General features: G+C 40.1%; 1 protein-coding gene across 1 annotated transcript in view; it reads right to left on the bottom strand.

Moving 5' to 3' along the window:
- Positions 1-5566: 5566 nt before the first annotated feature.
- The window catches only part of LOC103046017 (A disintegrin and metalloproteinase with thrombospondin motifs 5), a 43721-nt gene continuing 36623 nt past the window's right edge, over positions 5567-12664 (bottom strand). The window contains exons 6-8 of the mRNA XM_007237759.4: positions 12369-12544; positions 11407-11582; positions 5567-10291 (exon numbers count right to left, since the gene is read on the bottom strand). Of these exons, the coding sequence (XP_007237821.3) occupies positions 9661-10291; positions 11407-11582; positions 12369-12544 (983 nt within the window). The 3' untranslated portion in view covers positions 5567-9660. The remainder of the gene's footprint in view (positions 10292-11406; positions 11583-12368; positions 12545-12664) is intronic.

The following is a 12664-nucleotide window of genomic DNA, read 5'->3' as shown; positions in this document are numbered from 1 at the left end:
AAGAGGAAAAACATAATTTGATTTCCTGTATTGTATTTAATAAACCAAACTGTCTTCACTAATGCCTACTAATGCTTGTAATTGTATAAGAACCACACATTTTACCCTTGTTTAAAAATATTACTGTTTACATTAATAATCAACCCAACAGTTACATACATTTTATTATCCGCATTATTTAATAACACAACAACAGTGTATGTAATGTAAATATACACTTAGCTGTGATTCTCAAACTTTTTGATACTTTTTACTCTTTTACTCTGAATGTATAGCTAACTGCTGCTACATTTAAGGTGGAATTGAAAACTTGCTAAAACATGAGTGACATATACATTTTTTAACATTTCTTGATTAACTACTCTAGCAGGCTCTAGGAACATTTATGGTGGAAGGGAAAATTGGAGGGGTGGTGATACTAAGACTAACCTGTTTGCTAAATGTGAGAGAGATATAAATTTACAAAGAACGAGACTCATCTTGTTTAACTACTCTAGCAGGATCTAGGAACATTGAATAAGAGACAAAATAGAACTTTAGCATTAACATTAACATTAGTTTGACCAAAACTACAGTTTGTTTTGGAACTGCTGGTTGAGTGGCCATCTCATCTCATCTCATTGTCAACCGCTTAGTCCGTGAAGGGTCGCGGGGGTGGGTGCGGGGGGGGGGGGTGCTGGAGCCTATCCCAGCAGGCATCGGGCGGAAGGCAGGATACACCCTGGACAGGCCGCCAATCCATCGCAGGGCAGACGGACACAGACAGACAAACAGACACATTCACTCACACACTCACACCTAAGGGGCAATTTCAATCAAGTTCCAATTAGCCTGAACGTGCCGTCACCCGGAGGAAACCCACGCAGACACAGGGAGAACGTGCAAACTCCACACAGAAAGACCCGGGTTGCCCCAGCCGGGAATCGAACCCAGGCCGTCTTGCTGTGAGGCGGAAGTGCTACCCACTGCGCCACCGTGCCGCCCTTGAGTGGCCATATTTAAGGTTAAATTTCAGAATTATAGGTTAGAATATATTAAATTAGACTTCTTGTTTAACTACTGTAGTAATTTTACCAGAGTGTACCAGAGAAGAAATAGAGTGCACTTACTATGAACTTACCATGACTTTCCTTCACCCATGACTCCAACATGCATCCAGCTTAACGGTGCTTTACTGCCATGGTATTGGTTGGTTTCCTGCCCCACATTGGGGGGAAGCAACTGTACTTATGTGTATTATAGCGTAGACCAAACTGATCAATAATTAAATTAGTTGCCAACTATTTTAATAATCTATTTTAATTGACAAGATGTTGCTGCCCTAATTTTAACCATTTAACCAACTTATTTAAAACGTGATGGCTGCAACACATCTCAATATAATTGGGACAGAACCATGTTTACCACTGTGTTTAACACAGTGTAGCTCTTCATCTTTTTACCAGCAGTCTGTAAAGATCTGGGAAGTGAGGAGAGCAGTTTCTGGAGTTTTGAGAGAAGTTTCTTAACTATTTCTTGTCTGATGGAGGATTATAGCCTGATTTTTGTATTATTTTGGTGAAAGGTCTGGACTGCATTCAGGCCTCTCTTCATTCTGCATTCAGGTCATGCTGTTATAATGGATGCAGCACTTGGTTTAGCATGGTCTTTCTGAAATAAGCAAGGTCCTCCCTGAAATAGGTGTTGTTTGAATAGAAGCATAAAGGAGAAAGAATTAAACACTTGGGTCCCACTTTATAATAAGTGTCCCTAAGTACTATGTAGTTACACGGTAACAATCCATGTAACTACAGTGTAACTACTGATGAAGTACACATTGTTACAGTTTAACTACAGAGGAACAGGTTATGTAATTAAGGTTATGGTATTAAGGTTAGTTTTGACTTGTGTAAGTACACATGTGTACTGCTGATTGCGTACACACACGTTGTTACACATGTGTAAGTACACTTGCTCTATTACATGTGTAAGTACGCTCACCCTGGTACACATGTGTACTTACACAAGTCAAAATTAACCTTAACACACATGTGTAATTACATAACCTGTACCTCTGTAGTTAACCTGTAACAATGTGTACTTCATCAGTAGTTACACTGTAGTTACATGGATTGTTACCGTGTAACTACATAGTACTTAGGGACACTTATTATAAAGTGGGACAAACACTTGATAGTGGCCGTGGCAGACGATGCAAGAGGAACTGTGAAGAGGGATTTATGGGCTATATTGACTATTGTGTTTCATTTGTTTGCATTTTAAACAGTCAATTTAATGTAATATTAATATTTGGCTTGATCATTTGCCTACTCTCTTAATAACCAAACCAAATTGCTAATACTAAACCAGTGAAGTATTAAGATAAGATATTTCCATTCGATTTAAGCACCACTCCCTTCTGAAAGTGGTGTTTAATTAATCTATAGACAGTGTGCATTGCGTCAAGTGTGCGTTCTGAATTATTTGTGATTTTTTATATCCCATATCAAGAATATTTAAAAGTTTACCAAAAACAGCTTTTTAATAGTTTTTCAAACAGTGGCAATAATAAGGAGAAAAAACTGCATAGTCCATTTCATTGTTTGAAAATTATAATCAGTGTATTATGTTCTTATCTTGGGAAAACAGTCAAATGTATTACTTAAATGGCTTGAGATCCACCAATCCATCCATCCATGCATCTTCTTATCTGCTTCTTCCTGGTCATGGTCTCAGTGGATCTGGAGCCTACCTGGAATTATTGTGCATAATGGCAGGAATCCCAGTCCACCTCAGGATACCACACACAACCATTTATTCACACACTCAGAATTAGGGGGCAATGTAGAATGGCCTGTATTTCTGGAGGACCTAAAGGGATCCATGCTTGAGATCTTAAGAAGTACAGTGGATTACAAAATTATCCATACCCCTTAAACCTTTTTCCGCATTTTGTCACCTTTCAACCACAAACTTAAATGTATTTTATTTAGATTTTAACTTTTAAATAAAAATATAAAAAGTGTGACGTGCAATAGTATATTTAGCCCTTTGAAATGGTGTGTTCAGGGTGATGAGCAGTGTTACTTTTCCTTCTCATATAGCTTTGCTTTGCATTTAGGCCAGAAAGTTTTACATTGGTCTCATCTGCACAGCACCTTCTTCCACATGTTTTCTGAAGCTGCAAACAACACTTCACATGTTTCTTCTTGACACTCTTCCATAAAGACCATATTTGTGGAGCGCATGACTTATGATAGTTGTCCTGTAGACAGATTCTCACATGTTAGCTGTGGATTTCTGCAGCTCCTCCAGAGTGACCATGGGCCTCTTGGCTGCTTCTCTGATCAGTGCTCTGTCAGTTTGGACGAATGGCTATGTCTTGGTAGGTTTGTAGAAAAGGTTGTAGAATACTTTTTTTTATTTTTGGATGATAGATTGTGCAGTGCTGCTTATGATGCTCAAAGCTTGGGATATGTTTTTATAACCTGACCCTGCTTGGTTCCTTGGTCCTTATGATGCTGTTTGTTCACTAGTGTTCTCTAACAAACCACTGAGGCCTTCAGAGAATAGCTGTCTTTATACTGAGACTAAATTACACACAGCTGGACTCTAACTGACTTCTGAAGGCAATTGACTGCACTGGATTTTATTTAGGGGTTTTAGGATGCTTTCGCACCTGAAAGTCCGGACCGTGGTCTGAACCGAGGTTCATGTGTTTCTACATTGTATATATTTGGTCTGCTTATGTTTGTTTTCACACTGCAGTTTAGGGAGCGCACCAAAGATCTTTGTGTGATACTCCTACATCCTTTCATCATCACTTACTTATCGATGCGTTTTCCTTACCCTGATGCTGATTGGTTTTAGAAGGACATGCGTCTGACTTTGGCGTGTTGATGATAATTCAGCGGGTGGTTAATTCAGTGGGAAGCCTTTCCAGGATCAGGATAAAATGAATGAACAGATTAATTTCGTCTCCACAGTAGTGCTGCTGCTATAGAGGGTTTTATACCAGCAGCAGCAGCAGCTTCAGGTACAGTACTCTTGATTAGTTCAAATCCGCCAAATGAACAAGCTCGTCCTGAAGCAGCTGTATCCACGCCTCATTTTTCCTTTGCGTCCAGCCCCGTCCACTTTGTTAGCCCCATGCCGTCCAGTCCCGCCCACTTTGTCAGCATCATTCTTAGCTCCGCCTCTGAACGGAAGTAAACAATGTACAGGGCAGTTAGCGGACTTTAAATATAATGCGCCGCGACGTCCGGATTAAATACTGTGTATATACTACAAGCTTGCGAGACTGACGAGGCGTGGCGTGGACAAAGTGGGCGGGACTGGACGCGCTGGACGTCCAACTCCGTCTTCCCGCAGGCTGCAGTCAGTAGTAGTTGGTTATTTTTCTTCTTCTGCTGCCGGTGTTGAGGAATACCTGCTCAGCTTCTTGTAATTGGTCAGAAAGTTCGAACCATCCAGAAAAGCGCTTTCACACTGCAGGAGAAATGGACCATGGTTCAGAAGATTCAGACCGAGACCACCTCTCTTGGTCGGACCAAAATCTGGTCCTTTGGTCCGGACCGTGCTTCGCGGCCCTTTTCACACCTGCTACTTTGGTTCCGACCAAACTGAACAGTCCGAAAGTCCGGACCAAACAAGGCAGGTGTGAAAGCACCCTTAGAGTAAAGGGGGCTGAATACTTTTGCAAGTCACACTTTTCAGATTTTTATTTGATAACATTTTTGAAAACCATGTATGATTAATAAAAGTGATTAAGATGCTTCCTAGATGGGCACTGTCTATCTTGTTCCAACACTCAGCAGCCATGGGCTCCTCTAAGCAACTGTCTAACTGACAGAATCACCATCTGACTGCAAAAGACCATCAGTCTGAAGTGGTAGAGTCATCAAATCCTTTTCTGCACCCTCTTACACCCAAAAGATGTTTTGAATTTCCGGTGGTCTGATAAAATCGATAAAATAGATTTTTTTTGTCACAATGGGCGTAGTTCAAAAAAGTGTGTATAATTTTTATGTGCTGCCACTGGACAGGCAGCATTTATTATAATGTTTGCTTTAAATTAGCCATTTCAAATTGTCATGCAGGTTTAATGTAATTCTCATAATTCTCTTATTAACACTAGAAGTAGGACCAAATGACTAAAATGTTAAAAAAGAACCTGTTTTTGCTGTCTGACTGATCTAACTTCTTTAACTGATCTAAAAATCAACACTTTTTTTGTTTTGTGTGTTTACATTAGCTTGGATATAACCAAATATCAATAATTAGCTGCCCCAGTCTTGTCCATTGTGTGTTTTGCCTAGTGTTTTTTTATTTTCCTAATGTCCTAATTGTCCTAATATTCTTAATAATCATAGGTCTTTAAATGTAATGTGTAAATGCATTATTCTGCTATTACATTATCATTTTATCAGTGATCTTAAAATGATAAATTTTATCATTTATCTTAAAATGACAATATTTTCATCATTTTTCACAAAACATTCTTGGACAATATACTGTCTAAAAAAATAGTTACTGTGCTTACTATGACAGTAGAAAGACATTGATAAACACCACGAAGAATTCATGATTTAAAATATAGATATATTTTATATACATGTTCTGAAGATGACTAGAAAACAAAACAGACCCACTATTTTCTTTAAAAGGACATTTTCTGCTCAGTCATGTTCATAGTCCTAGTTAAATACAATGTATTTTGTATAACGATACAAAAAAAAAATGACCATAACAATAAATAAATTCATCGCGTATTTCTTTTTTTCCCACATACTAGTTGTACAAACAATAAATTATAGTTTCAGTGCTGCGTTTTCTGTCGTTCAGCAAAGGGTTGTTTCCCATGGCGAGAGGCAGACAGTACTGGATACATGAAGGATGAGCTGAAATCTCCGGTCCCTGGGGTTTAGAACAATGACTGAATTTCAATACAAAATTCTACTTATATGTGTTTATATGTTTGTAGAATAAACTGTTTGGGGACATTTGGTCAGTGGTCCAAATTTGAGTGAATCTTTTTAAATATTCTTCTTTAAATACACTTCTCTGTATTAAAAATCAATGTACTTCAACCCTAGAGCAGAAGGGAATGAATGTTTGGGGAATGTTGTTCATGTGTGTTCATGTGTTAGTGATGTATGTGTTACTGGAAATGAAGATGATGTGTCTCTGTATGTCAGAAACTGACAGTGTGTTAATTTGGGATGGGTCCATCTAAATAATACTGTAGCATTTTCAATATAATCTCTATCTGGTATATTAGGCAATTGCTGAATTCCATAAATAAACATTTGAAAGGCATTCAATGATAAAAAAGCATCCAGATTATTGCAAAACTCGGCATGCAGTCATGTCTCAGGCAGATACTGTATATAAGTAATTACAGGTATGGTATTGTTAGACACTGGGTCTTACCACACTGGGTCCTCCTGCCCTATTAAAGCTTATTTTGGGTGGTGAACCTCTTGGTGAAAGATTTTTGGCCTCTAGAAATGCCTCTAAGACACCCTAAAAGACATTTTGCCCAGTTGTCAAATTTATATTAGTTTTTTTTGCAGGGATGTCATGCATGATAAAACTGGATTGGTACAGACTGGAGCCACATTGTCTTTAGTGACAATTCCAGGTTATGTTTTGGATTTCACAATGGTGTGATAATCTAAGGGGGATATTACATACAATAACCTGTCAAGTGCAGGATGTCCAACTGGCATTTTCAGCAGGATAATGCTCACCCACACAGAGCAAGGGTTTCCTGTACGAGTGTAGAGCTAAAGGATCTACAGGCCCAGCTGCTGCAACATCCGTGGGTAAATGTGCTGCAGGATCCCATACAGAATTGTATGAATTTGATTGCAACACACATTCACTGTGGCATTGTTTTAATAAGCTTCTGCAATGTCGCAAGATTTATTTCAATCCAGTGTTGCTGGATACATTTTTTATCAAGATCTTGCAGCAGCATTGATGATGGTAGAGTCTGACCACTGCACAAAGCAGCTCTTCTCCATCCAGCACATCCCAAAGATTAACCTCAATGAGGTTCAGATCTGGACTCTGTGGTGAACTCTCTCTCAATCCATGTGTGAAAATGATGATCTCATGCTCCCTGAACCCTGAACTCTTACACCATTCCAGCCCCATGAATCCTGGAATTATCATCTTGGAATATTACCGTGTCATCAGGGAAGAAAAAGTCCATTGATGGAATAATATTCAGTATATTCAGGTAGTCAGCTGACCTCATTCTTTCAGCACATACTGTTGCTGAACCTAAACCTGCAAACCAACTGCAGCATCAACCCCACATCATTTTATCAATTTAATATTCCTGATGTTGCCAACAAGTTTTTTTTATCCAACTTGAGTAACACTGTCAAAAGTAGTACTACTCTGCAACACTACTCTGAAACATATTGTCTGAAGCTCTTTGCTTTGGAAAACACTCCCATCTTAGAAAGCATGAATTAATTAGTTTGAAATGATTTTGACTGCAGAATTTACACAAATATGCTTTTTCATGTCTTTCACATTTTTCCCCAATGGAATTCAGCAAATGCCCATTTTCGACTATAATGTAGAGAATAATAGCATCCATGGTTGGTACAGCAGTGGCAGATAAAGATTTGAAAACTACTGGAGAATTTTAAATGGCAGTGGGTGAACAGAGAAAGGATAGAAGGCATGATCTGAGTGATCCCATGTGCTGCAGGAGTCCAGGGCAAACAAAAACAGAAAAATAATCCATGAAACATTGATAAGTACAGGTAAAGACATGGACGTCAAATAGGGATGCACTAAAATTATTTGGCTGAACATTTTTTTGCTTTTAGAAGAGGAAAAAATATATAAAACAATTTTACGATTTTTAAAAAGTCAAATTGTAGTGGATCTAATGAAGTTAGCCGTTAAAAAAAACATGCACAGGTACTCTTCAACTACCTGTGAGAAACATTATCAGCTCTGAAAAACTTTAATCTGGCTGTATCTGTTAGCATTGCAGCTTTTAACTCATCTGAACCTGGCTGATAAAAGCTAAAGCTGGCTGTTCTGTCTGTTAGCACTGCAGCTTTAACCAGGCTATTAGCATCACAGCTAATGCTTCAGCGAGGCTGGCTGCTCTGTCTGTTAGCATTGCAGGTTTAACCCAGCTATTATCATCACGGCTAATGATTTAGCAAAGCTGGCTGCTCTGTCTGTTAGCATTGCAGCTTTAACCTGGCTATTAGCATCACGGCTAATGCTTCAGCAAGGCTGGCTGCTCTGTCTGTTAGCACTGCAGCTTTAACCAGACTATTAACATCGCAAATAAAGTTCTCACACTAGGTTTGTTCCTCTGTCTGCATCTGTTAATTCAAATTAAAAGCCCTCTGCAGAGATTTGTAATTGCGCTGTTATGATGTTAGAAAACACATTGTGCTTTGTTGGTATGTCAGATGAGTTTTTTAACTTTTAGTTTTTAATTATTTTTCTATCTAATGTTTTCCTTTTATCTGTTCAAATGTCTCACCCATTCAGCTGCTACTCAGGTGTATATCCCTCATTACTAGTGATTACAAAAGGCAAGGAGGGTGAAGACTAGCACGTGCCTCCTCTGACACATGTGAAGCCAGACTCCGCCTCTTTTTGGAGGAAAGCGCAGCGACTCTGTTCTGATACATCAGCTCACAGATGCTTTGTGCTGATCCACATCACCCTACGAGCGCCATCTACCCACCCAGAGAGAGCAAGACCAATTGTGCTCTCTCAGGGCTCTGGCAGCTGATTAATTCTATTTTTTTTTTCAATGAAATGGTAGATATTATAAAACCAGCAATAGCATGTTTAGTGTTTAGCATTCTAAAAATTATTTATTTTTGTCCAGTTTCAGCCATAAATGTGATTTTGGTGCATCCCTAACATCAACAGATTGTGGTCTTTCAGTGATGAAGGAAAGTTCCTCAAGCCATTTTGAGAATGTGCTGGACATAAACACAGGACAACAGTATCAGGTATTGATCTCAACATTGATACACTCCAATGGGCATGGAAGCTTCCATTTGTAGATAATCTGCATCATTGTAATGCATGGTCAACCTCCAAAACCAGAGTAGTCATACTACAGTCCCATTGTGCAGGAATAGCTCAGACTCTATGTACTTGCAGTCCTCTACTTTAACCCAGAATTACATTTCTGTTGGGTTTCTTTGCTGGGTTCCAGTTCAAACTTGATTTCGTGATGGATACACACTAAAATACACTGACCCCCCAAAGGAGGAGTGGCTGAATAAGATATCTGATGGTCAGGAGAAGAGTGGCTACATATTGTTATTGAGTTGTCAGTGAATCCAGGCTGCAGATGAAGTCCCTATGTTGTACTGGAGGCCAGGGCTGGCGCTCCTCGTCTAATTCATGGTCAACGTCGGAATGCGAGCCGATTCAGTCACGTTCCACAATTTCCACAGTGACATTTTAGGGCATGAAACAGCATCAGAACAATTACGAACGACTGCAAGTGTAAAAGAACCTTGCGCGGTTCTGCTCCGTAAGATTGTACGTGTCTATGCTCCCATTTGTCCGTCTCCTCTCGAGACTTTCCACTGCGGACACGGAAGAAGAAGAAGCACATCCATAAGAGCAGAGCAAGCTTTCCCGTAAGAGCAAGTCCTCTCCCGTATAGGCTCTTCAGCACTTTTTAATCAGGCAGTGTTTGAAGGCCGAAGGTCTGTCTCCCAGAGGACACGCCTTACTTAACTTACCCAGCGGGTCCTTGCACTGAACTGTACGACTCTGCCAGCCAGTGTCACAAGTCCTGGAGCAAGTCATCCATGAGCCCGTCACCCACCGAGGCCCAGGTGGGGTCGTTGTTGGAGGCTTGGTCGTGGAGGGCGCCTCCGTGGTCATGGTGATCGTCTCGCCCGAAGACAAAGCCGCAGCCGTGGCAGAAATCATCCAGGTGGTCCGAGGAGGCAGCGGCGTCTTGCGTGGCATGAAGAAGCTGTAGCGGATGTCGAGCGGCTTCTTGCCGTCGGTCGCTAGTATCTGCACCACCAGACTCTCCCGGAGAGCTCCGGGCCCCATGCTGTGGAGAGCCTCGTCATGCTGGCTCCAGCCGCTGTAGTTAAACATGGTACCGTTGAGGGGAATGACGGTCTCGGAGGTGGAGATCATGAACTTGCCGTTGAGAAGGTACTCTCCTCCAGGTCGGCGGAGGGCTAGGTAAGCTGTGAAGCGAGTCTGGCCTTTGGGTTTGTACTGCCGGATTTTGATGTGAGTCGAGCCCTCTGGGATCTTCACCACATCAGTGTAGCCCTTACTGGAGGGGGGAAGAGAGAGGAAAATGTGGTTAGCATCCGTTACACTATAGATTGTATAATATATTTTTTATATTTCACTTGCAATGTGCTAAAGGCAATAGTTCTCAAATGGCTTAGACCAAGTAGCACCATTGATCAAAGTAAAACATCTGAGTATCTCCTACAAGTCATTTCACAGAAATACATGTGCCAAACACAAACTCTAATTGGCAGTAGGCTAGATATATTTTAACCGTTGTGAGGTTTAACCCTGGTCCTTAAACACACTGCTCTACTACTTCTTACTGTGACACAAGATGAGTGGCAGATTCAACGAGTTGCTTCCTGCTTTATGTTTTAAAGCTAAGGTACATTGCTGGTATCTTTGATCAAAATGCTGGTCTTGATTAATTGGACACTCATTGTCAAAAAACTGTTGACGGACAGTAATAAAACTTGGTGGATAATTTTATCAGACTATTTTAAAATGACTCATCATGGAAAATGGCATCGGGTCATCGGTCTTGCTTTTGTCTTGATGGAGACAACCAACAAATCCATTTGAGAAGGCGCCATGGCCAGCACAAAGATTAACAGTTTGTTATAACATGTCATAAGTCCATAAAGCCTGTAGTCATGTTGTGGGCTGCAATTTCATGACAGGACAATGCTCGTCCACATACTGCTGCCATGTCAAGAGCTTACTTTGATGACACAGATGATATGCCATAGCTAGCCACATCACAAAATCTTTCTTGATTAAAAATGTGTGGGATGCTATTGAACATTCTATTAACCACTTCTACTGCACACAAAATGGATCTATGTGAAAATATTGGAGCTGTATGGGGTAGAGTATCACAGGACTTCATTAGTAACCTCTACAACTTCATGAGGTGTCTGAAATGTTTTACGTGCATTACGTATGTGTTACACACATAATTTATCGTTCCTGGCAACTTTTATTTTCCATCAGGGTGCATTTATGTTTGCATCTTTTCATTTAAAGATAGAGTGTATATATATATATTTTTGTGGTATGTTATATCCTATACCACACATTTTAAACACTTTTGAGCAAATATCCAATAAACTGGTTGCATTAGCACGCTGGTGCACATGCTTGTTCTCCTACCTCCTCTTGGTGAAGTTACCCGCCACTTTTATACAGCTGGTGCTGTCGCCTCCACAGATGCCGCATTTGTCATATTGCAGCTTGGAGCCGATGATTCCATCACAGCCGGTGCGCACACACTTCCCTTTCACACACACTGAGCTGCTGTGGGGCCTACAGTCAGTTCCATCTATCACCTAAAAAAAAACCCAAACAAAACAACAGAACAACAAAAAAACAAGAGTCATTATATCAGCTGTTCGTTTTTTTACTCGAATAAAGGCCTTAAGATTTAACAAGCCCTTGGTTTAGTGTGTTTATTAGATAAAATAACTAAATTAAAGGCAATATTAACAACAGTTTCATAGATAAAAGTAGATATATCTCTAAGACATGCTAAAAATGGGTTACCAAGTAATTTAAAATCACCTCTTTATTAGAGTATTGACTCATAATACATATCAACTGTCATTTATAGGACTGGATGTGAGACTGGCTAGCTAGATAGCTAGTGAGCACTAACACAACTTCTGCACAATTTGAAATGGAAAGCTTAGATGGTTGGCTAGAGAATGCCTTCTAAAAGAATAGCTTAGTGCAGTTTGCAAAGCTACCCAACTAACAAATTAGTGCCCATTCCACCAGTAGATAGCTTATCCATTTCATCTTACATACAGCTTTTAATTGCAGCTTTTATTCCCTAATCTCCTCGTGTTTCAGAGAATGTATGTTTTGTAGGGAGCCCTCCTTGGTTGGCTACAATCGCTTTAAAGCATAGCTAAGTTACCTAGCTAACAAATTAGTGCCCATTTCACCAGTATAAAAATTTTAATCCATATCAAACTACAGCTTTCTGCAAAGGTTATAGCTTTTAATTTCAAAAGTGACTGAAACAGAGTAAGACAGGACACCCCTGGGTTAAGACGTCATGCTATAATGTGCATAAAGCTACTAGACTTTATAAATAAAAGTACTGAACTTACCCTCTGAGAGAACACTACATAGTAGCCGGTGCCCTTGGCCCTGCAGGTCAGTTTGCACATGTCCTTTGGCAGAATACCAGCATACTTGGGCACCCACTCCACAAACGTCTTCACTCCCTTAGGGTCAGTCTGAGGCCCGTTCTTCACCTCACACTGCTCCTGCCTAAAACTCTTGCCTAAAGTAAACACAGTGACACAATATTATTCATATAATTTTAATTGTTTTATCATTTTAATCCCAAGTCTCTTTAGGTTTCACGGAATGTGTTTTGCAGGGTGCCCTCCTTGGTAGGCTA

The sequence above is a fragment of the Astyanax mexicanus genome, chromosome 21 (assembly GCF_023375975.1).
Source record: "Astyanax mexicanus isolate ESR-SI-001 chromosome 21, AstMex3_surface, whole genome shotgun sequence".
Taxonomy (NCBI): Eukaryota; Metazoa; Chordata; class Actinopteri; order Characiformes; family Acestrorhamphidae; genus Astyanax; species Astyanax mexicanus.
This window is presented reverse-complemented; position numbering and strand designations above follow the sequence as displayed.